Below are 22,785 nucleotides of genomic sequence, written 5' to 3'. Positions count from 1 at the left end.
TGCATACACAATTTCTTTAACATTTTGTCTCAGAAAGATGTGGTCAAAAGTATGTGGACACCCCTGCCCACATATACAGCATAACTTACTGCCCAGTATCGGTGCTAGCTGTGGGCAGCAAATCCCAACCAGCTTCTAACATCTGAGGGAAAGACTGAAGTCAGATAAGTGGAGTCTGTTTTACTGACCATGAATCACAAGTCTGTCTATATATAGCTTGAATGTTTTGGTTGTCATACATTTTAGGCCATGTAGTGTATTAAGATTTCATTTTGTTTCTCTGTTCAACACAAGATGTATATCACAGTCTCAAGACAGTCAGACAGAGTTATGGAGGCAGGTGGGGCTGGGTTCTTCCAAAATCAACTGTCTTTACAGTGTTGAGCTCCAAGCTGTTCTGACTGCACCAGGTCATCAGACTTTATGTGTTCTCAATCATGTAGTCTTCCTTAAAACACAGAGAATTATTCCATCTCTGAGAGCAGCACCAGGTTTATGCTCATTCATTAAACTGAACATAGAGATATGATACCAGAGAAAAGGGCATGTCCAGGCCGGAAAATAAAAGCAGGTAAAAAAAACTCAATGTAAATGAGATTTTTTTTAAAGCACATTTTTTGTTATTTTCTTAAGTTGGAAACAACACAACTGAAAAATATTCTTCACTTTGTCATCAAAGCAGAAGTAAGAATCAAAATGTCTGGTAGAATTTGTCAGTCCAATTTAGATGACCTCAATAATGTGACATACGTCGAAGTGAAACAGAATACATGTGGAGTATATGAGAGTGATGTAAATCAGATGCTACAAATGTAATTGGATCGCCCAAAGTGTGGCTAGAGGAGGACTGTTCTCCACCCACACCTCCCTCGTCTTTGCTGTTAGACCAGGAGGAGGATGGGTGAATAAACCAGACCTCAACTACATTCTCTGGAAATGAAAACAAAGTTTTCACCAACTGAAATCCAAACATGTTCGTCTGACCCATGAAATTACTCTGCTGGCTTTTACAACCCTGGAGCTCGTGATCGAGATTATTTTAAATACTATGACTGATAAGCTTGTTACCCCAAATTACATTTGATTGGATATATGTATGTACTTTATACGCCCCCAAGAATGAGTGATGAAAAAATATTTTAATGTTTTACAGGAAGAGATATTGAGATGAGAATTAGCATGTATGCTAACACACTCAAGCTATGCATCTGGTGCGTTCAATGTAATTATATTTATTATATATATAGGAGAAAGATTTGGATATATAAATACTCAAAGAGAGCTGTTTAGACATGTTATACATTCGACAGAAACCAAACAAAAACTGAGCAGCACAGGAACACAGGAGTAGAACTTGTAAAATGCATTTTTTATTTCACTGTTTCACTAAGCCAGACAAGTATTTAGGCTGTTAGAATTCTTGGATTGCATTGATAACATAAGACAGTGTCATCTGCATAGTAGCTGAGGACAACATCTTTATAACCTGACTGGGAGGAAGCATGTACACTGAAAACTGCAGTGGGCCAGAAATAAAGCCTTGAGGAACACCACTGAAAAACTGAAATCCAGAGGAACAGGTCCAGGCCTGTCCAGATTCATTGAGATCCAGAACAATGATATGTAGTGTGGCCATCCTTGGAAATGGGGTCACTGTAGTATAGCCGACCCAATTGCTATTTAATGTATCCATTTACAGAATACATTAGGGTCCTTTTGCAACTGTTTTAAATCCACAAACTTTCAAACACCCATGGATGCAGTTGAGGGAGGTAAGGTTTGACCTGGCAGCAGCAGAAGTGGGAGTACAGTGGAAACAGGTACGTTTACTGTAGCAGGGTAGTGTGCTGTCCCTCACTGCTGTACAGTAGCTATATGTGGTAATCAGAGATATTTGGTTTATTTCTGTGGTCATTCTGTACACACTTCACTGATAAACCTGTGTACAATCTGCTGCTGCTCAGTTTCCTGATTCTCCTGGTTGCTTCTTCTTTCCCTCAGGCATGGCACCCAGCACAAGGGGGGCCTTGATGTTCAGCCGGTCCCTCTCAGCCTCCTCGTCATCATCGTAGGGCTCATCATCATCATCCTCCACGTCACTGTGGTGGGGAGTGGAGTGGAGGGAGGCTGAGGGAGAGGGGGGTACTGAGTAGGGGCGTGGGTAACGGAAACCCTCCATCTATGGAGATAAAGTTATTGGAAAATACGGTGATTGTCATTTTCTAGAATATACTACAAACCTTTCAGTTCTAGCACAGACTTCAAACTTCCTGCAAACAGATTATCCATCATAATCAGTTGCTCCGTGGATTGTACTCATCAAGTGTTGCATTTATGTGCTGGTAAGAAGCTGCGACATCAGAAATCTCAGACTTGTCCTCCTCTTGGAACTTTTCATCTTTTCTTCTCATTTTAGCTTTTTGCTACATTTTCTCTTTCCCTTCCTTCTTCACTCCCTTTCCCTCTCTTTTCTTTCCTCACTCCTTTCGTCCTTTCCTTCCTTTACTTCTTTCCCTCCTGTCTTTTCGATTAGATAAATTATAACTCTGTCATATGGATATGTTTTCACCTATATTTAATCTAAAATTGATTCTAATTATGACTTTGAAAACCAAATGGATATGAATCCTGGAAATGATGTATCAGGTGTAGTATCAGCTCCAGTAATTGAACCAGAGGAGGAAGAGCCACAGTAGAAGGGAGAAAGTCTTATTTCATGTAGCACAGCCATGTTCAGCCTCAGCACCATCCAAAATGATGTCTTGTCATTCATCCAAATGTTACACTGTCAATTAAAGCCTTACCAGTGTGGATCAAATCCAACAATATGCACTGTGTGTCAGTCAGTACATGAGAGGGATTATCATGTACATCCATGTGGAATCAGAGGAAGGCTGTGGTGCAGTTTCTCAAAGGGCATTTCACTGGAAACCAACAGCACGAAGTTTTCAGTTTGTTGCACCACTAAGATATTAACAACCCCACAAGTGTGTAAACCTGTTAGTCTGCTCCATTTTCCCAGGGAGAACTCTTATAGTAAATAACATTTTGAGGAACTTCTCTAATTCCCTGTAAACATAAAGTAATTGAAATGAATAAAACTGGCAAATAATTTGGCAGTTTCAAATTGCTAAAACCATTTCTAGCATTAACACCAATGATTTAGACAAAATAAATGTATTGATTCTCTTGTTCATTCATTCACTCATTCACAAACTGTGTCATTTCTTTGTGCAGCATTGCTCACCTTCATGGGGTCCACTTTATACTTCTCTGGGAAAGCTCTGCTGAGGGCAAGTTGGCGAGCATGTACATAGAACTGTCAATCACAAGTCAGCAGAGATGTTCAATCAGACAACATTTAACTGAACTTCTAGCATGTTTGTCTCATATGTTTTGAGTTTCTTTAAAGGCATCTCAGCTTCATAATCATCGTTTGGGCTTTTATAGACCGACTGAAGTGGTGTGATACTTTGATAGGATCAAAAAATGTCTTGTCATTTGATACCAAATATCAGCATGCAGCATACTGGGACCAAGATCTAATACTGCTGGTGACAAACATGTTTGAGTGTGTAAAGACAGCAAACTGAAAAATAAAACTAAAGTAAAACTAAAATTTGTGCCGTGATGTGTACTGTCATTTCTGTGAAATGGATTTAATTTAAAAAAGTCTTTAAGAATCGTTAGTGAAATCAAGGTATTGGTGTCAGTACCAAGATCAGAAATCTTTGAACAATACCCAGCCCTAAACAGTCCCTAGTCCTCAACACTGCACAAGAGTTCCTGTGTCCATCCCAACTTTAAATCTGAGACGCTGTCTCTGAGTACAGTGGCGCCGGCAGCTGTAATCCTGTATGCACTGTATGTACTTTTTTTTATGATTTTGATTGTTTATTAAGCTAATTGAGGGAATCCATTGTTTCTTAATGCCAAACATTTTTTGAGATTTCAAAATGCAGATACACACTCTCTCATGTTCTTATAACCCAACAATATCAAGGGTAACAAAAAATGCAGTGAACTACAGCTTTACAATTAGTATTAGAGAGAAAAGCAGCTGAAATGCAGCAAAGGGCCTCTGGCTGGAATCGAACCCGGACCACTGCAGTTGAATATGAGCTCCTGAAACCTGCACGCTCAGGTGAGTTACAACATAGTGTGGTCACTTTTATGCACAAAGGCAATCATACATGTATTTTCTCCCAGCACTTGTCAGTCTACTGCTCATTGATAAACTTCTCCAATACATTTTGGACTATGACTAGTTTGGTTATATAATCCTGCTGGCACCACTGTCTGTGTAAAGCCAAAGTAGATATAAATTTACTGAGAAACAGACCCGTCCAAGGTATCTCCAGTCCAGCAGGTCTGACAGCCTCTCAGTGCGGTTGCGCTGGATGATGCGCTGACGTCGCGACTGCTGGCAGAAACTGAACATGAACTGGGTCAGCTGGTTACAGGACTCCTCGGCGGAACGGAACCGCCGGTCCACGATGTAGATACCTGAGTGGGGGGGGGGGGGGGGGGGGGGCATAAGGATGAGGATGAACACATGTAATGCTTCAGACCAGAGGAGGCTGGTCCAGAGAGGAGGAGGTTCCTCCTCTATTTCGGAGAAGCAAGAGAGAGATCAAAATAACAAAAACAGAAAGCAGTTGCAATAAAAAATACCAAATCTCATTATCATTTATAAAATTATATTCTCTCTTCTTATTATTGAAATTCTGACTGAAACGCTCCAGCGGCGTACAGCAGCATATTACAAAAGAATCACTAACTAATTACATTTGTATATGTTTAGGCTTTTTCAACCACTCCAAAATCTTTTCAGATTTATGTTTTTTTTATCAAGCAGTAGCTAGCTCCTCATGTCAGCCAACACAACAGTTAGCTTGTAGCAGCTGAAGGATCGCTAAGCTAACCGTTGTTGGGCTGGTTTTCCTCCTGTCCTCCCCAATTATTTGAGTCACCAGCTGCCACTGCCTCAAACTGTGTGTGTCTGTGTGTGTGTGTCCATACCATAAGCAGCAGGATCTGTGATGTGCTCCTCCATAAAGCAGCCGAAACCTGACAGGTTGGTGGTCACACTGGGGATGCCCATAACAGCACATTCACCTGGAGCACAGGTCAGAAAACAGTTACAGGTCATAACATCATTAAAAGATTCAAAAAAACCAGAAAAATCTTCTGTGTGCAAGGGGCAACTTTGAAAACCAATAATGAATGGCCGTGAGCTTCAGGTCTTCAGGCAGCACTGCATTAAAAACAGATACAATTCTGTAGTGGAAATCACTGCATGGGCTCAGGAACACTTCTGAAAACCACTGTCTGTGAACACACTTTGTCACTGCATCCATAAATACAGGTTAAACTCTACCATGCAAAGAAGTAGAAGAAGTAGAGGAGTCCAGAAACTAAACTGGCCTGCTTGCAGTCCAGACCTGTCACCCACTGAAAACATTTGGCCCATCATGAAACTAAATATATGACAAAGGAGACCCTGAACTGTTGAGCAGTTGAAGTCCTATATCAGTCAATAATGGGACATTCCCACATTCCATTCCATTCCAAAACTCCAGCAGCTGATCTCCTCAGCTCCCAATTGTTTACAGAGTGTTGTTAAAAGAAGAGCTGATGAACACAGTGGTAAACATGACCCTGTCCAAACTTTATGAAATGTGTTGCTGCATCAAATTCAAACTGAGCAGATATTTTTCATAAAACAATACAATTTCTCATTTTCAACATTTGATATGTTGTATTTGTTCTGTTTTCAATTAAACATGGATTTACATGATTTGCAAATCATCTCATTCTGTTTTTATTAACAGTTTACACAGTGTCGCTACTTTTTTGGAAACAAGGTTGTAAATAAAATTTAAAAAATTAAAATAACTACTCGATCGGAACATGTGTTATCACTGTTATCTGTCATTATTATTGATAACACCATTACCTATACAGCTGTTCCTGGTCTCTCTCTCTCTCTTTTCTCCTCTCTCCTCCCCCCTCCCCCCCTTTTTTCTCCTCCTAAACCCAACCGGTCGAGGCAGACCCCCCCCACCCTGAGCCCGGTTGGAGGTTTCTTCCTGTTAAAAGGGAGTTTTTCCTCCCCCCTGTTGCCAAGCGCTTGCTCTTTGTGGGAACTGTTGGGTTTTTCTCTGTAACGCTATACAAATAAAATTGAATTGAATTGAATTGAATGTGTGACCACATTCAGCACAGGCATGTGGACAGTAACCTGCAGGGCAAGAAGGGTGGTGTTATGACTGCTAACATTAGCCACACTCAGCAAAACAATATGACATTATTTACTCACAGATGCTGAGATCCTGCTCAGTTAGGTAAGGTGTTCAGGTAACACAGCTCATCGTGGAAGTTTTGACTGTTCTCTGACCGTTTTCTCACTTTTAGACGAGTCTTAATTTAATTGACATTGACGTTACTCATAGGACCGTTCCTAGTGTGTAGACATTTATGCACTTGTATATGATAGGTTGCAGTGTTAAGGCAGAAAGCTACCAGGTGTGTATCCCCATGGTTCATAGTAGGAGGGGAACACTCCGAGGTTACAGCCACGAACAAAGTCCTCATAGTCCATGGGCAGCAGGGGGCTGGTGGAGGACAGGAACTCAGGGTGAAAGATAATCTGAGAGAGAACAGAAACATGAGGTTGTGGAAGTACAAATGTTTATTTTATTATTTTCCATTTATCAACTCAACAGGAAAGACTTATCTTTGCTGCAGTATGTGAATGGTAAATGGAAACATTCACCCATTCACTCGCACATTCATACATCACACCCACACACACACTCATACACTGGTGGGTCAGCCATCAGGGGCAACATGGGGTTCAGTAACCTGCCCAAGGATGTGAAACAATAAAGATCTTAAACCTTATTCATGTTTCTCTGAGGATGAGTCTCAGTGTTGTGGTGACCTTATCACCCTCTCATCTTTTTTCTACATATAACAGCAGATATCCATGGCCATCAGAGCATGAGCCCCACTGCTTGACATCCACCTGTGCTTATCTGGAATTCATCATCATTTTCCTGCAAAATATCATGTGACTGCAAAAGAAACTAAATATAAGTAATTACTTTCCACATCTTTGCAGATGAAAAAGTCACTATTCTCCGGATTAAACAAACTCTGTTTATGTGTTTACTCTTTTCTAATAGATGAACAGTCAAATCTACCAACAGACCAGTTACCATGAAAAAAAAAAGTTAATTAAATAATGATGTATGATAATAAAATGTGGCGATGAGGCAGCTGAACTCTTTCGAACCACAAAGTGCTCTTCACATGTCCACATAAAGTCCTTCACTAGTTCTGATCAAGAGCTTGTATTTCATTATGATTCACAGCCCACAGAGGACGACACAGTAACGATGAACACAAACGCACAGGACATGCTGTCTACCTTAACGCGGTCGTTCCTGGAGTTGAAGAGACCGATGCGTCTGACGTTGGACAGGATGGGGTCTGTTGAGTCATCCAGCATGTTGTGAGTGGTCACTGGAGGGAGGCTGTGTCTCTGCAGCAGGGAGTGAAAAGTGTGTCTTAAAACAGTGAAACATACAAGAGGGAAAGGTAAAAGGGAATTACACATTACTTACAAGATTATCATTATAATTTTATCATCATCATCATCAGTCATTTTAAAGGGAATCAGCTGATTCCTGAATTATATCATTCTGAATTTTTTTTTTAAGATATTGATGATGATGATTTTTCATCTTTGTTTCGTAGCTAGTGTTATTATCCCCACACTGCCAATCAATTTCACCTCAGGGATAATAATATTAATAAATTGATCAGTCAATGCGGTTTATTCCCACTGCTTCAGGACAGAGGACTGAATGATGTTGTAGTCTGGACAGATAATTCATGTCTCTGAAAGTCTGTCCTCTCCTGTGTCTCTGTGGAGGACAGCGTCAGAGTCATATACTACATGTCAGGTCGAAATAAACACCAATGTCTAAAGCAGTGAAGTGACAAAACGGGTGTTTGAGTTTGAGGGTTGGTCACCTTTCAGAGATTGATTCTGAGAAGTACTGAACAGCGCAGGGGAACAACATCTGATTGCACAACAGCACAACACAACACAAAACCAGCAGTGCTTTGCTTATACGTACAGGTTCCATAAATGGTAAATGGGCTGCTTATATAGCACTTTTCTTGTCTTATTGACCACTCAAAGTGCTTTACAACGTGAGCCGCATTCACCCATTCACACACACACACACACACACACACACACACACACACACACATCTACAGTGGAGTGCTTCTAACATTCACACACACTTATACGCTGATGGGACAGCCATCAGAGGCAACCTGGGTCTCAGTGCCTTGCCCAAGGACACTTCGACATGTGGACCGGAGGAGCCAGGGATCGAACCACTGACCTTCTGATAAGTGGATGACCTGCTCTACCTCCTGAGCCACAGCCACCCATTTGATGTAATCCTCTAAAGGATTACATCAAATACAACAATACAATTATATCATAACCCCCATGAATTTTTGAATAGTGTGTGTGTCATGCCTCAGCTGGATAGCTGAGTTCCTTTTTTGTTTCCCCCAGTGTTCTTTGTCTTGTACTTCCTGTTTTATTCTGATACTCACCTCTTTTCTCATTTCAGGTTCTTCACTTCCTGCCCTCATGTGTCCTCCCCTTGTGTGATTACCTGCCCTGCCCTAATGTGTTGCACCTGTGTCTCATTGTCTTCCCTCTCCCAGAGTATTTAGTCTCAGTGTTCCCTTCCTTCTGTGCCAGTTTGTCTTTTTCTTTGTGACTATGTTCCAGCCTTTATTCCCCGTGAGCCTTATTAGTGTCTTGTCTTGTTTTTGGTTTTTGACCCTGCCTTTGCCTGCTGATTTGGATACCTTTGCTCCACTGACTGATCACCCGTGTACCGACTTTGCATTAGGACATATTGAGAACTTGCAAACTGTGTCTGTCTGCATCTGAGTCCGAGCCATTGTTCAGCCCTGACAGTGTGAGCTGACCCTCATCAATGCAAACATGAAGGACTGCAGCTTGTGTCTATTAAAATGTAAGAATTGTGCACATGTCGCTGGTTGAAGAGGAGCAACATCCTTCTGAGTGTCACGAAGATTTGTGAAATAAACGAAGCTGGTTATGGATGAAAGAATGACAAACAGAAAAATAATCACAACAGCACTTCCTCCAATCACCAATCGGAGTGGGTCTCTGTTCCGTCACTCCCTCACACTTGTAGTCAATACTACTTGCATTCGCTCCATTTCCGATGAAATATTGACATTGGCATAAATTCATGTAATTGAGAAAGACCTTTGAACAGGCTCTCTGTGCTGTGACATACATCACCTCGACACAGCCAGCCTATTGACCCCATGCTCTGGGGCAGAGGAGGGTAATTAACCCACGCTTCGCTTGGTTACAGCTCTGATGTTCATTCATGCTTTTTGCTCAGTGGAATCTCATGTCCCATAATTCATCCACAGCGGGGGCTGTCGCTTGCATCAATCTCTCCTGAGGAACCAGATCCTTTCATGAAAATAGAGCCAAAGACATGAGAGCAATCTGGGGGAGAGATATCTTCCAGAGCATTTGCTATTAACATAGCTGTCACTGACTGACCAACTGACCGACTGAATGATTGACTGACTGACTGACTGACTGACAGTGTTGCCTTTGTTGCTTTTCAGACCCCTTTAGCAACTTTCTCTTTTTCAAAAAAGCTACTCTTTAGACAAAGCTCAGCTACTTTCTGTAGAGAGTCACCTGTACTGTCCTGCCAGCGTGAGCTCAGGCTTCCCTCCACAGGCACACTTCTCTAAGCACATTCAACTGACCGCACAGCAGCTGACATAGATGTGAATGAGTTTCTAACTTCCTCACTGATCATTTTACATTAAATCAGCTTCAGTCACAGCTTAGTCTTTGTCTGTAAGTGATGTGTTAGATTCTGTCAGACGACGTCATGATTATAAAGTCAGGATTTTAGCAGCAGCTTGAAGTGACTGCTGGTTAACATGTCGTCTTAATGGACCACAGCTCAGTCACTGTTTCAAACTTCTTCTGCTGTCATGACAACAGAAACAGAAAGACCTGTCAATGAGAACAGATTTATTGGGATATATATATATATATATATATATATATATATATATACATACATGTATTGTTATAATACTTTAATAGCTCATCAGTTATGTCCATTTCCAACTACTGTTTCCTGTATATTCTGTTTGGAATTCATTCTGTACACTTTTGTTTGTAATTTGTAGAGTTATGTTATGAGATGGATGGTTGAACAGGACTCTGGGAAACAAAGTTTTGTCACCAACATGAGAGGGTGAGAGAAACAAGAGACAAGACTGGAGAACAGCAGGTTATAATGAAACTTTACTGCTTGCTGACTATGTAAGACTCAAACAAGGCCATATGTGGTCAATACAAGGTAAATATTAGAAGCAGACGCAGGTATCAATAGGTTTGTAGACATTAGATGGCAGAAATGAACCAAAAACCGGTGCTTAGTACTTATTTAAACAGAAGATGAAGGAGAAACACAAACAGGCTCCAGTACCTGAGTGGCATAGATGGCTCGCTTCATGATGGTGAAGTCATCTCGGTCCAGAATTGAGTTCATGTCGGGGATATTCCCTCTGAAGACACAGCGAACAATAAAACACCAAAAAGAAACCCTGCATTATCTTCATTTATCACACAGGAGCAGTGCTGATGCACACACAATTTCACATCAGTGTAATCTCTCACCAAAATCAATAAAGATATGGCTTCACATGCAGTATCCATGGACTTACTTTAACAGAGCATCATACAGCTTTTTTCCAAACTTCTCCTTCACAGTGTGAGCTGTGTCCCTGTGAGAGAAAAGTCAAACCTGCCTCAGAAATTCACGAGCTTCCACTGCAACGTTAAACTCATTCAATCCCATACAATTCACAAACACGATATTAGAACAAAAACCGAGGCAGTCGGCCTGAATTCTGAGACCATCCTGTAATTCTTGAAGTTAGAGAAGTGGGCTTGTGCCTTGGAGCTACCAGTCAGTTCCTGGACCAGCAGCATAAATCTGGGCAGGAGACGTGAAGGAGCAGTGTGTTTGCTCTTTGATAGCAACTGCTGAGGTGCCCTTTAACCCCCAGCAGCTCAAGTGGCAACAAGTCCTTCAAACTAAACAACAGAATAGGTGGTGGTTGTAGACGCCATTCAGAATGACTCACGAGTGTTTTCTGACCCAATGCTCCTCAGAGCACATTCGACAGACGTCACAAAAGATGCACAAACCTGTTTACCACATCCCAAAGGTTCTACTGGATCCAAGTCTGGAGACTGTGGAGGCCACTGAAGTTCACTGAACTCACTGATTGAACTCTAGAGACTGTTGTGTGAGCAGCATTTTTTTTTAAGGAAGTGCTCGAACCAGTCTGGCACCAACAATCATGCCACGGTCAGAGTCACTGAAATTCCAAGTGGAGGTCAGGTGACCCTGATGAAGACCACAAACCGACATATGTTGGGCTAATAATAAAGTTCTCCTCTCAGTACTCTACAACTGAGACACAATCACCATGGAAGAACAACACCTCTCCAACATCATCCAGTCTCTCACTGGAAGCAGTGATGGAGACTATGATGTCAACTGTGAAACTATCACCTGAAGAAGTTTTATGTTTTACGCCAGATGCTTCCCAACAGGTGGCACATGCAATCACCTTGTATTAGTACATCAGAAAACAAAGTCCCTGAGATCACAGTTCTCCCCTTTCTTATGTTTGATTTGAACATTAACTGAGGCCCCTGACCTGTGTCTTTAGGCGTTTATGCATTGGGCCGCTGCCACGTGATTGGCTGGTTGGATAACTGCATGAATAAGTAGGCACACAGGTGTTCCTACAGTGCTTGGTGAGTGTATTTCTGTTTGCCATCAAAGGCGTGTCCTGTTTAATCACTGTACCTGGATGTGGGTTACAGTGTTAGTCAAATGTTTTATATGTAAATGTGCAGTATCTAATTCTGCTGCTATTGGACTGTTGTTCAGACTACAGAATGGCGTACCAGAGCTGTTTGCGTATCGCCTGCCCCTTCAGTGATTCCACATTGAAGTTGTCAGTTTTGGCGGGCATAATGATGAAAACTACCACTGTTACATCATTTCTGTGGACCTGTGAAGAGAGTGGAGAAGAAGAGGGGTGTGGGGGGAGGGTACGGAGGGGCACAGGCAGAGATGCATGGTTAAGTATAAATGTACAAACAGTAGAGTGGTTCTGAATGCATCAAGCCAAAGCACCTCACCCGCAACAGGTAGTTGAGTCTGGACAGTGATTCGAGGAAAATATCAGCTCCCTTGTTGGAGAACTCATAACGTCCAGCGATGAAGAAGAAAAGAGTCTTGTCCAGGTTGAAGTCCAGATGGCTGCCAGGTGGTTAATAATCACCATCAGGTTTAATGAAGAGGAATATGACAGTCATCTATCTATCTATCTATCTATCTATATATACATATACATACATACACATATATCTAGCCAGCTAGCAACTCGCTAGCCACCTCTTCAAGTTGAAACAGAACTGCATGAATAAAAAAGCCTCACCCATAAAAGTGTCCTCTGACAAACTCCTGGATACGGGCCTTGCTGGTGGAGTGCAGGTTCTGGAACTCGTGCATGGCTGAGAACTTCTTCACATTTAGTCCATTTGGAGTCACCACATCTGCACCATCAACACAGCAACAGGAGAGCTTTGATGACAGTAGGCTGACAGTTATATAATTGGTCAGTTTTCCCTGATGGTGGTGCTAGAGGAGGTAAGGGGGTCAGCAAAACTCCGGGTTCATCTTCAGGGCACCATAAATATTCATACTTAATTTCATACTGTAGACCCATTGTTGGACAGATGGTCAGACCAACAAAGTGACCAACCAAACTCTGTGCAGGTAATCCACTGAATTACTGAATCATTCTAATTGTACTACTGAATTAGAGCAGTGAAGGGCTCCCCACCTGGCTTCCTGTGCAGCATGTGGTTGGCCTCCACAGCAGTGATCTGAGAGACTGTGGTGAACACATGAGCACAGTGCACTGCCGCTCTCTCCAGACAGTAGCGATGGTAGATCTGTCTCTCACCTGCCTCCTTGTCAATGTTGAACTGAAACACACACACATAGCTTTAAATGTAGACATCATTCACAAAAACAAATTCACACATTGAAAGAGAGAAAAAAAGATAAAGTGTAGAGTCTACAGACTGTGCCTGACAGGAGGAGTCAGCACTCAACACGTATGTCATGATTATAAAGTGTCTCATTTCTGTGATATTTAAAAGCTCAGCGATATAGGTCAGCATTGGGAAGTAGATGACTGTCATCCAGGCACATGTAAAGAGCCTCTGTCTTTGTGTAATGACACATCAGGAGTTTCTGGGAGACTGCAGCTCACACTAGCTGTGTTACAGTTCCATACAACATGCAGTAGTTTGATGGGGCCACTCTGGGTTCATCATTTTATCTATATGTATAATTGTGCTTAATAACCATATTTATAGTAGCTTTAACTACATTAAAACCCTGTGATAGTCTAGTTTGACCACAGCTATAGAGGCCAAACATCCTCACACACCAACCTGTGAAACACAACAACACAACACAACAACCTGTGAAACATTGTCCTCAGAAACAAACAATATCACAATATCCTTGACTTACAGACACGGGAAGGTCATCATCTGACACACTTCACCTGGGCCTTCCTGACTATGAAAGCTGGCCCATGTGCTCATTTGTTCTCCCCTTCCAACTGCTTACATCCCTTCATTTTGGTATCATCTATTGCTTTTGCACATACAACACCTTCACAGTACATATGCCACTCATCATCCACTGCTTTCACAGCTAAACATGCTGATCGCCACACCCAGTTACTCATTTCTCTTTTTCATTATAATAAATTGTTTGTTTTGAGTAGAACTTTGTGTGGACTCTCTACTTGTCATATTCCCTGAGCCAGTTTGTGACAAAAACAGCTGTTTATATCATTCTGGATAAGAAATGCTATTGTGAAAGTCTGACCTATAAAATCAGATCATATAAGAGATAACATATAACATATAACATATAACAGATAAGATAATAAAATCTCAGTTAAGATATAAGATCCATCTGAAAAACTGTGTATTTGCATCACTGTGTTTGAATGTGTGCATTTGAGTGAGTAGAGCATGTAAAACAGGAAATGATGCAATTATTATTATTATTACATTACTCATTGGGATTATAATTATACATAATATAATTATCAGTTTGATTTCCTTTGTTTGTGGCTACAGTGTGTGTCACAGTCAACAAAGCTGAAAATGCATACTGATGTGATTCCATTGACAGAACAGCTGAAGTTCATCTGGACTTCCTGTTCAGGCTGAACGGATAATTGACAGACAAGGTGTTTGTCAATTATCCATTCAGTCAGTGAGTGGCCTTTAGGTCCACACTGACCTTTAGGATCGGAGCAGAGCAGAACCAATCACAAACAACACACTGACCCCTCCACACAAGTCAGCATCACTAATGATGCTCTAAGTGCCTGTAAAAGGGCTGAACCTTAGAAAGTGAAAAGGAATTTGGCAGCTGCTGAATATAGCCTATTTGTGTGTGTGTGTGTGTGTGTGTGTGTGTGTGTGTGTGTGTGTGTGTGTGTGTGTGTGTTCTATATAAGTTTAGATTTCTGTTGTTTTCATGGAACATCAGTTGTATGTAACTAGCATGGCTGCCAACGGCAATCCATTTTACACGTCTGTCAGATCGGGATTATCATCTGGATCTGCACCAAACCGTTTAAACTCATCAAGATCAACACCATAAATATGTCAAATTCTTTACATCAAGATCCAAACATTATTCATTCATTCATTCATTTTCCATACCGCTTATCCAAAACCAGGTCAGGGGGGGCTGGAGTCAATCCCAGCTGACATTGGGCGAGAGTGGTGTACACCCTGGATAGGTCGCCAGTCTATTGCAGGGCTGACACATAGAGACAGACAACCACACACTCAATCACACACCTACGGGCAATTTAGAGTCACCAGTTAACCTAACATGCATGTCTTTGGACTGTGGGAGGAAGCCAGAGTACCCTGAGAGAACCCACAAAGACACGGGGAGAACATGCAGATGGAAATTAGCTAATAAACTACAATCTGATGCAATATATCTTTTCTCAACTGAGTTTAGTGTCTATTGTACATGGTCCCTGACAAATAAAAAAAAACATGCAAACTCTACACAGAAAGGCCCCTATGAAGCAACAGCACTAACCACTGCACCACCATGCCACCCCCAAACATTATATCCTGAGAAATTAAAAATGAAAATGTTGATTAAAAACATCCCCCTTCAACCAGGACAGGTACCAAAATGTAATCTGTCTCCTCATCCTTCCACCAGGTTCTGTGCATATCAGTTCAGTACTTTTTGCATAATCCTGCTGACAAACAGACACAAAAACATGACCTTTTTGGCAGAGGTAATAATCACTTGTGGCATTATGAGAAACATATTCCATCATATGGTTCAATTGAAAAATGGGTCATTCTGCTGTCCAAAAATAAATATAATATAAATAAAACAATGTAATTTTAAAGTACAATCAAAATAATATCAGATCTGATTTGTTATCAGTAGATACTTAACATTACAGGACTTGAAATGGGCTCAGGAGCAAAAACACATTAAACTCAGCCCTAATTTGACTGAGCACTTTGACTTTCCACCAACACCAAACAGAGATCTTATGCCTAACAAAAGAGTGTATAACTATCACAGTCAGATTTTTTGCCACAAAGGAAAAGATTTTATTTCTTCAGTAAAGATGGAGACATGAATTGAACACTACACTACTCCAGACTTTGAAATCCTCCCTCAGAAACCCATGACCAGATCGAGGATCGAAATAATTAGGAATATGCACCATGTATGGTGAAATTATGTAGCTCTTAAAATAAGGTGTAATTCACAGCCACTCAGATTAAAAAGTAATGCACAACCTGCGCTGTCACCTGCAGTAATAATGTGGCAATCATCTGCTCTGTGCCTGTATTTGTTACAGTCTAGCTTTCAGCAGTGACAGTGTGGAGCGTGCAGGTGTCTGAGTACTGCAGCCCTGGTCAGCCCTGCTGGCCTCTCACCTTGTCCAGGTTGTTATAAAAGTCAGCATTCCCTGCGCAGAGGTATCGTCCCAGCAGGGTGGCATGTGTTGTGAATACTGTTGCCATGGGAATCTTGCGGGAACGAGAGAGAATAAGCCCAGGTCCTGCTTGCCACTCGTGGAAATGAGCAATGACATTTGGCTTGTCTCCGAGGTTGTCTGTTAGCTGCAAAACAACAGAAGCAGCAGCGTTCACATAAGTTCACATTGTCACTAACTTGAAGCTGCAGCGATTTCACAAACAGAAGCAAGGCTTAGAGCAATGTAGGGATTTGACTGATGGGCAATGGGCTGAACATCAGGCTGAACACCAGCTGACCTCTTTGAAGAACCATGCGATCAAGGAGCCCAAGATGAGCGAGTCATTGGCCTCTCGGTCGTGATAGGGCAGGCCAATCTGGCAGGTCTGCCACAGGTCCCCCTTCCACCGGTCCAGGTTCCAGGCAGCAGAGCCAATGTCGAACAGGATCACATAGGGGCTGCCCTCAATTAGCCAGCGGCCAAAATGAACCTGCAACATCAACATAAACAGAGAAGACCCACTGAGAGAGAAATTTAAAAAGTTTCATTTTCCAAAATTTCCACTCTGCTTGGAAAAACTGAAAACATGCCATAATGAGTGTTTTGCTTAAAGGCACTCTGGCAGACACACTGCTGACCTGCAACACTTTTCTGGCCAATAACAGCAGAGGAAAAGTTGCAAATGTCTTGAATTAAGTAGAGGAATAAGGAAAAACAAACTGTAAAAGTCAAAGTCATTTAAAATTCCCCTTAAATTCCCTTTAAAATAACCTAAGCTTCTTTAGTAGCTACAGCGTTGCAGCTAAATGATGCATTTATTATTTTACACATATATTTCCCTGCAACTGCACCTGACATTATATTTTAAAACTCTGCCATCTTAACCAGAATGAATCTTCTGGAGGTCATGGAAGTTAGCTTTAAATATGGAAGCACATCGTAGTTACTATAACATATGCCATAATTTGCATACCAAATATATTTTATAGAAATACATAGGCTCAAGAATGTAGTTATGTAGAAAATCTTTCTCAGAAGTTAAACTAGTCAAGTGCAAGTAGCTCAAAGTACTTCAGTAAAAATCTTTAAATTTTTATCTTTAAATCTTCTTAAATGTTTAACTCATGAATTTGCAGGCTTTTATTTTAACAGACCAGTCAGCTGACCATGGCGTGTTTAGTTTTTACCAAATATAAGCAAGGCAAGCAATGCTTGTCTTCATTGTGTAATTTTCATTTTCATGGGTGTGACTGTGTCCTGTCAAAGGCTGGAGCTTGGCAAGCGGAGAGGACAGCAACTTAGTTTGGAGGTTTGCACAGTGAGGATAATTCTGTGATCTTTGAGTGGTTACTGGCTACAGCCAAAATGTCCCTGTCTCTGCTTCTACCGTTCTGAGATCAGTTATGATTATTGCACACATCACGCACATGCACAGACATGGGGAAACTAAACCTGCACATTAAGCGTGAAGAGCATATATTGTAAATAAAGAGGCAGTGGTAGCAAGAAAACAAACTGCACTAATGCATCATCTCTGTGCAAGATCTGAATGCAAGTTTGAGACAGAATATTGTTACTGGAGGACAGCAGCTCCTTTCAGGAAGAGATCAGTACATAGGTTGTGTGCGTAGCAGGAGAGAGAGAGAGAGAGTAGTGAGGCTGGCGACCGCACCAGAGAGTTAGCTCGTTAGTTAGCAGTTAGTAGTGTAGCTATGAACGTAGCAGTGTAAGGTATGTGCACTTTAGGCTGTTTGTCAGTAAATAAAAGCTACGACTCCTCAAAACCGAAGTTTCCGTGTCTCTGAGCTTCAGCTACAGTCCAGACAACGAACCAGGAAGATTAACAACACTGAGGTGGGAAAAAATAGGATTATATCAACAATCAACAAAAACAAAAGATGGCGTTGGGTGACATCATGAAGTAGCATGGGATCATGGGAGTTGTCTTCGCCACCCTTGCCATCAGCTTCTCCTGATTTGGATTTCTTCAGTGTCAGTCTTTCAAGAGACCCAGTGATTATAACCGTTAAAGGCACTAAAAGCACTTTAAAGTCAGTGTTTCACCAACGCTGTACGCGTACACAGGACATCAGGGAAGGGTTGGAAGCTGAGACTGCTGGTCTAATTAACTGCTAATTTATGAACCAGAGATTTGGGAGGTTTTCACCGGCAGCCAAATTTACAACAGAGTTGTCCCCCTCTCCATAACAATCGGATCAGTGGATTAAAACTGGTAGAAGAATAAGGCAGTGTCACTTTTAAAATCTGTGATTCTGGCGCTGTACGGTGGACACACAGTATCAGTGATACTGCTAATTTATGAATCAAACATTTTTACCAGCAGCTGAATTATCCTCAGAGGTGTCCTTCCCTATGTAAGAGAGCGATTAAAACCTGTAGAAACACTGATTAAAGCAGTGTCAGGATATTTTTACAGGCACACCGCATAGCTGTTAATCCACCAAGCAGAAAAATACCGGGTGGGACTCTTTTCTGCATGTCAGCGGCCCTCCTTGACAAAGGGACCAGGGGGTTAAAAGAAACAACAAATAAAGCAGTTTCAGTTAAGAGATCAGTGATTCCTCAACACAAGGCATCTCAGAGTTGATGCATGGACATCCATGAGTGGATGGGACCTGAGCTGCCATTTGCCTGGGTGTTTTCTCAGATAACTTAAGACGACTGATGACTAAAATCCTTCATCCAGTTAAAATATATAGGTGAAAATGACCAAGGTGTAAAAAGTGTTCTCGTTCCACTTGCCTATCTATAAGAGTCACTAAAGGCCTCTGATCTCACATGAAAGATATTGGACCATGCAACATGTCATGTCTCTGGACCATCAGGGTCTCTGGTGTATGACTGCCATCTAGTGGTGAGTGGCTGGTGATGGACTGCCCTGATCTGCTCACTGACACTGAGGTAAGCACACTGACAGACGCCACAGACAGCAGTGAAACTGTCGGGTTGGTACAATTCAAATCATTTTCACATGAACCAAGGTCAATAATACATATGGAAATGTAATATAATATATAATATTTAAATATACGTGTGGCAATATTAACAATACATTCTGTTAATATTGTACAAATCACTAAAAAAAACTACAAACTTCACTGCTGGTGGGGGTCATGCTCCCTGCAGAGAGAGAGCAGTCCCTGCTCTCTCTCTCTCTCTCTCTCTCTCACACACACACACACACACACTCCCACCTGGCAGCCATTGTGGATGAGAGCGTCCATGGCCTTCCTGATGCTGGGGTTAGGGGGTTCGCAGGCTTCTACCTGGGTCTTGAAGTTTTGTTCGAAGTACGGTCCCATCATGTAATAGTTCTCCCCCCACTCATCCACTGTGATCTTAGCCTTGGTCTGGATCACTGTGTAGATTCCTCCAACTGTACATTCACACACAGTGAAAGGAAACACACCTCTCAAGTCACATTTTTTTAACTTCTTTTCTATATTTAAATATTAATGTTATTAACAAAAATGAAGGTCATGCACTTTTACACGTAGAACCCTGTTCTCCTTCAGCATACCAGCAAAGATCAAAGGTTGCCATTTATTGGTTATTCATTTGTTTTGATGCTCCATCGCAAGGTTGATACTGCAGTATTTTGTGTGTTTTGTCGAGTGCTGTGTGTCAGAACTTTCTGTTTAGTGACAGACTAAAACATGTGGAAATGTTTTCCCAGTCTCTCACCTGGCAACAAAAAAACAAATATTTATGTGAAAGACTGTCAACAATCACTGAGCCTATAATGACGTCTAAACTGCATCAGAGAACAGAGGTTATATAAGAGGTGAAGGCAAAGATAACAGCAGGACGACCAATAACCTCTGAACTGTTTGACAACATGACTACAAATTGCATTAGACACATACACACACGCATTTGGGACTGAAAACTCTAACAAAGAAACTATTTATTATTGCTGTAAAATGTGATAATCTGCAGGGCTCTCATGGAGGCCACTTAATACAACTGGCTGTCTCATAAACTGACAGATGGGTCAAAGGTCACGTAGTGTTTTGTGGTGTGTAACCTCTGACCTGTATCCCTGATTAACAAATTCACGGAATGATAAAACGGAGTGCCCTCCACTGTCAAGATATTTAACATTTATTAAACCTTTTTTTAATTGTGTTTTTTAAATACATAGAATAATTGTTAAATACAACTGAATGAAAAAAATGAATTAATAATCAGAAAACGGATTTATTTTTTCTCCAAATATCAAGATTCCAAAAGGATCTTATAACTTTTTGAGGATTTGATTTGAGGATTTCAAGGTCAAGAGTTTGGATAAATGTGAGACGGTTTCAGTCTAGTATCAGCTGGTTTCAGTCTAGTGTTAGCTGGTTTCAGTCCAGTGTCAGCTGGTTTTCAATCTGATGTGAGCTGGTTTCAGTTTAGTGTCAGCTGGTTTTAGTCTAGTATCAGCTGGTTTCAGTCCAGTATCAGTTGGTTTCAGTCATATGTGAGCTGGTTTCCGTCTAATGTCAGCTGGTTTCAGTCCAGTATCAGCTGGTTCCAGTATATTGTCAGCTGGTTTCAGTCTAGTATCAGCTGGTTTCAGTCCAGTATCAGCTGGTTCCAGTATATTGTCAGCTAGTGTTAGTCTAGTATCAGCTAGTTTCAGTCTAGTATCAGCTGGTTTCAGTCTAGTGTTAGCTGGTTTCAGTCCAGTGTCAGCTGGTTTTCAATCTGATTTGAGCTGGTTTCAGTTTAGTGTCAGCTGGTTTTAGTCTAGTATCAGCTGGTTTCAGTCCAGTATCAGCTGGTTCCAGTCTATTGTCAGCTGGTTTCAGTCAAATGTCAGCTGGTGTCACTTCAAGCTCCTACTAAAATCCTGGTTTTATAATTACGACAGCAGCTGACAAAATCAAACACATGTGACTTCAGCTGATTTACTGTAAAATGACCAGACAGGAAGTTAGAGGAGTCTGTGTCTCTCACACAGAGCACAGCCTCTGTCTGGGTAACAAAGTGCTCCACCTCTCTCAGACTCACTGAAGAGAGAAGACACAGAGAGAATGTATTAGTGATGTGCTTCTATGTTGCTAGATAGAGTCTAAATCTAATGACAAACCTAGTGACAAATGCCAACCAATGTGGAAGCTCCAACACTCGGACGGCCGACCAGTGATATATCTGCATTACTCACGTGGCATTCAGCTGACCAATAACCAATGTCAGATGGTCAGTCACCAATATTCATGTTTATAGGGCTGGCCCTGCTGCTGCAGTTGTAGAATAACACAATATTATATTGGAGAAGATTCGTGTGACCTATCAAATTTTGAAGGACTTCTACAAGTACCGTTGACTTTTATAATCTGCTGAATCTATATATATTGGAACTACAAATGACAAAAACATTCACCATTCATACTACTATACTACTACTATACACCATGTTCAAAATAATCATGATACAAATATGCAAATCTCATTCTGTGCTGCATGATCCCAGACATCTGTTGTACAAACACAGGCAGCTAGTGTCTCATGTTTATATTCATGACACCTATTAGCCTCAGACAGATGAAACAGTCACATAAGATCTGCTCCTCTTCATGACTTATCTGCAGTTTAATGTTTAACTCTTCAGAGGGAGCAGACTCTGACTCCACTCTAACTAGATTTCAGTATTTGCTCTTTGAGGGGCAAAGAGTCACAGTTTGATACAGAATATTACCCATACAGTCTGCCGTAGTGAGCTTATTTCATACATTACTTTTCTCAGATGCTCTGTGTTTTTACTGTGGAGTAATTCCTGCAGGCTCTGTGTGAAATAAATATCATAAAATGTAAACATATTTGCATTGTATAATTTTGCAGTGCTTTGGAGGGCTTTCTGCGGGACCTGTGTGGATACATCAGTTGAAACATGCATCTAATTTCTTATGGAAATTAAAGAATCAATACATGTTTCTGGTCAGACGTACCTTTGTTGGTGACTTCCCAGGCCACCTCGAAGAGCAGCAGGTCCTCCACAGGCAGCTCATCCTCCTCCCAGGCCGGCAGCACCCCGCTCAGGGACGTCATGGACAAGGAACGAGACAGTGGCATCGTGAAACGTGTGGGGGGGTCCGAATCCACTGGAATCTGAAGCAGATCTGTGGCAGTCTGAAGAGAAACCCTTCAAGCAGGCCTGTGGGTGAAGGTCCTTAGCTCAGCGGGGACAGTCCTCCAGGACACAGCAGGACAAGATAACTTGTGAAGGCAAAGACCTCCCACCCTGCCTATTGAGGCTGACCCTCCACGCACACACACACACACACACACACACACACACACATGTTTGCACAGATACCCTTGTTAGGACATTGCATTGACTTCCATTCAGTGTGGACAACCAAACTCAAACCCAAACTAGGACTTCAGAAGTGCCCTTTTACCTCATTAGGACCAGGTTTTGGTCCCATGAGGACTGCTGGCCTCGACAAGGTCGGTGTTTATAAAAGAAAAGGCATGAACAAAATGAGGTCGACTGTTTGCTTTGAGCCTGACTGGCAACAC

At 41.6% G+C, this 22,785-nt stretch overlaps 1 protein-coding gene across 1 annotated transcript; it reads right to left on the bottom strand.

Moving 5' to 3' along the window:
• Positions 1-1,348: 1,348 nt before the first annotated feature.
• Positions 1,349-22,723, bottom strand: gys2 (glycogen synthase 2). The gene is made up of 16 exons (XM_071502085.1): positions 22,212-22,723; positions 19,473-19,654; positions 16,556-16,747; positions 16,217-16,402; positions 13,039-13,183; positions 12,631-12,748; positions 12,332-12,452; positions 12,095-12,201; positions 10,837-10,896; positions 10,599-10,677; positions 7,436-7,549; positions 6,526-6,652; positions 5,023-5,118; positions 4,343-4,506; positions 3,248-3,319; positions 1,349-2,179 (listed from the first exon to the last, which is right to left on the bottom strand). Exons 1-16 carry the CDS (start codon positions 22,333-22,335, stop codon positions 1,961-1,963), a joined length of 2,106 nt encoding a protein of 701 aa, XP_071358186.1. The 5' UTR covers positions 22,336-22,723; the 3' UTR covers positions 1,349-1,960.
• Positions 22,724-22,785: the final 62 nt, after the last annotated feature.

The sequence above is a fragment of the Trachinotus anak genome, unplaced genomic scaffold (genome assembly GCF_046630095.1).
Source record: "Trachinotus anak isolate AG129_WGS33_773 ecotype Australia unplaced genomic scaffold, CSIRO_AGI_Tana_v1 ptg000018l, whole genome shotgun sequence".
Lineage (NCBI taxonomy): Eukaryota > Metazoa > Chordata > Actinopteri > Carangiformes > Carangidae > Trachinotus > Trachinotus anak.
The sequence above is the reverse complement of the archived record's forward strand: the minus strand, read 5'-3'. Positions and strand labels throughout refer to the sequence as shown.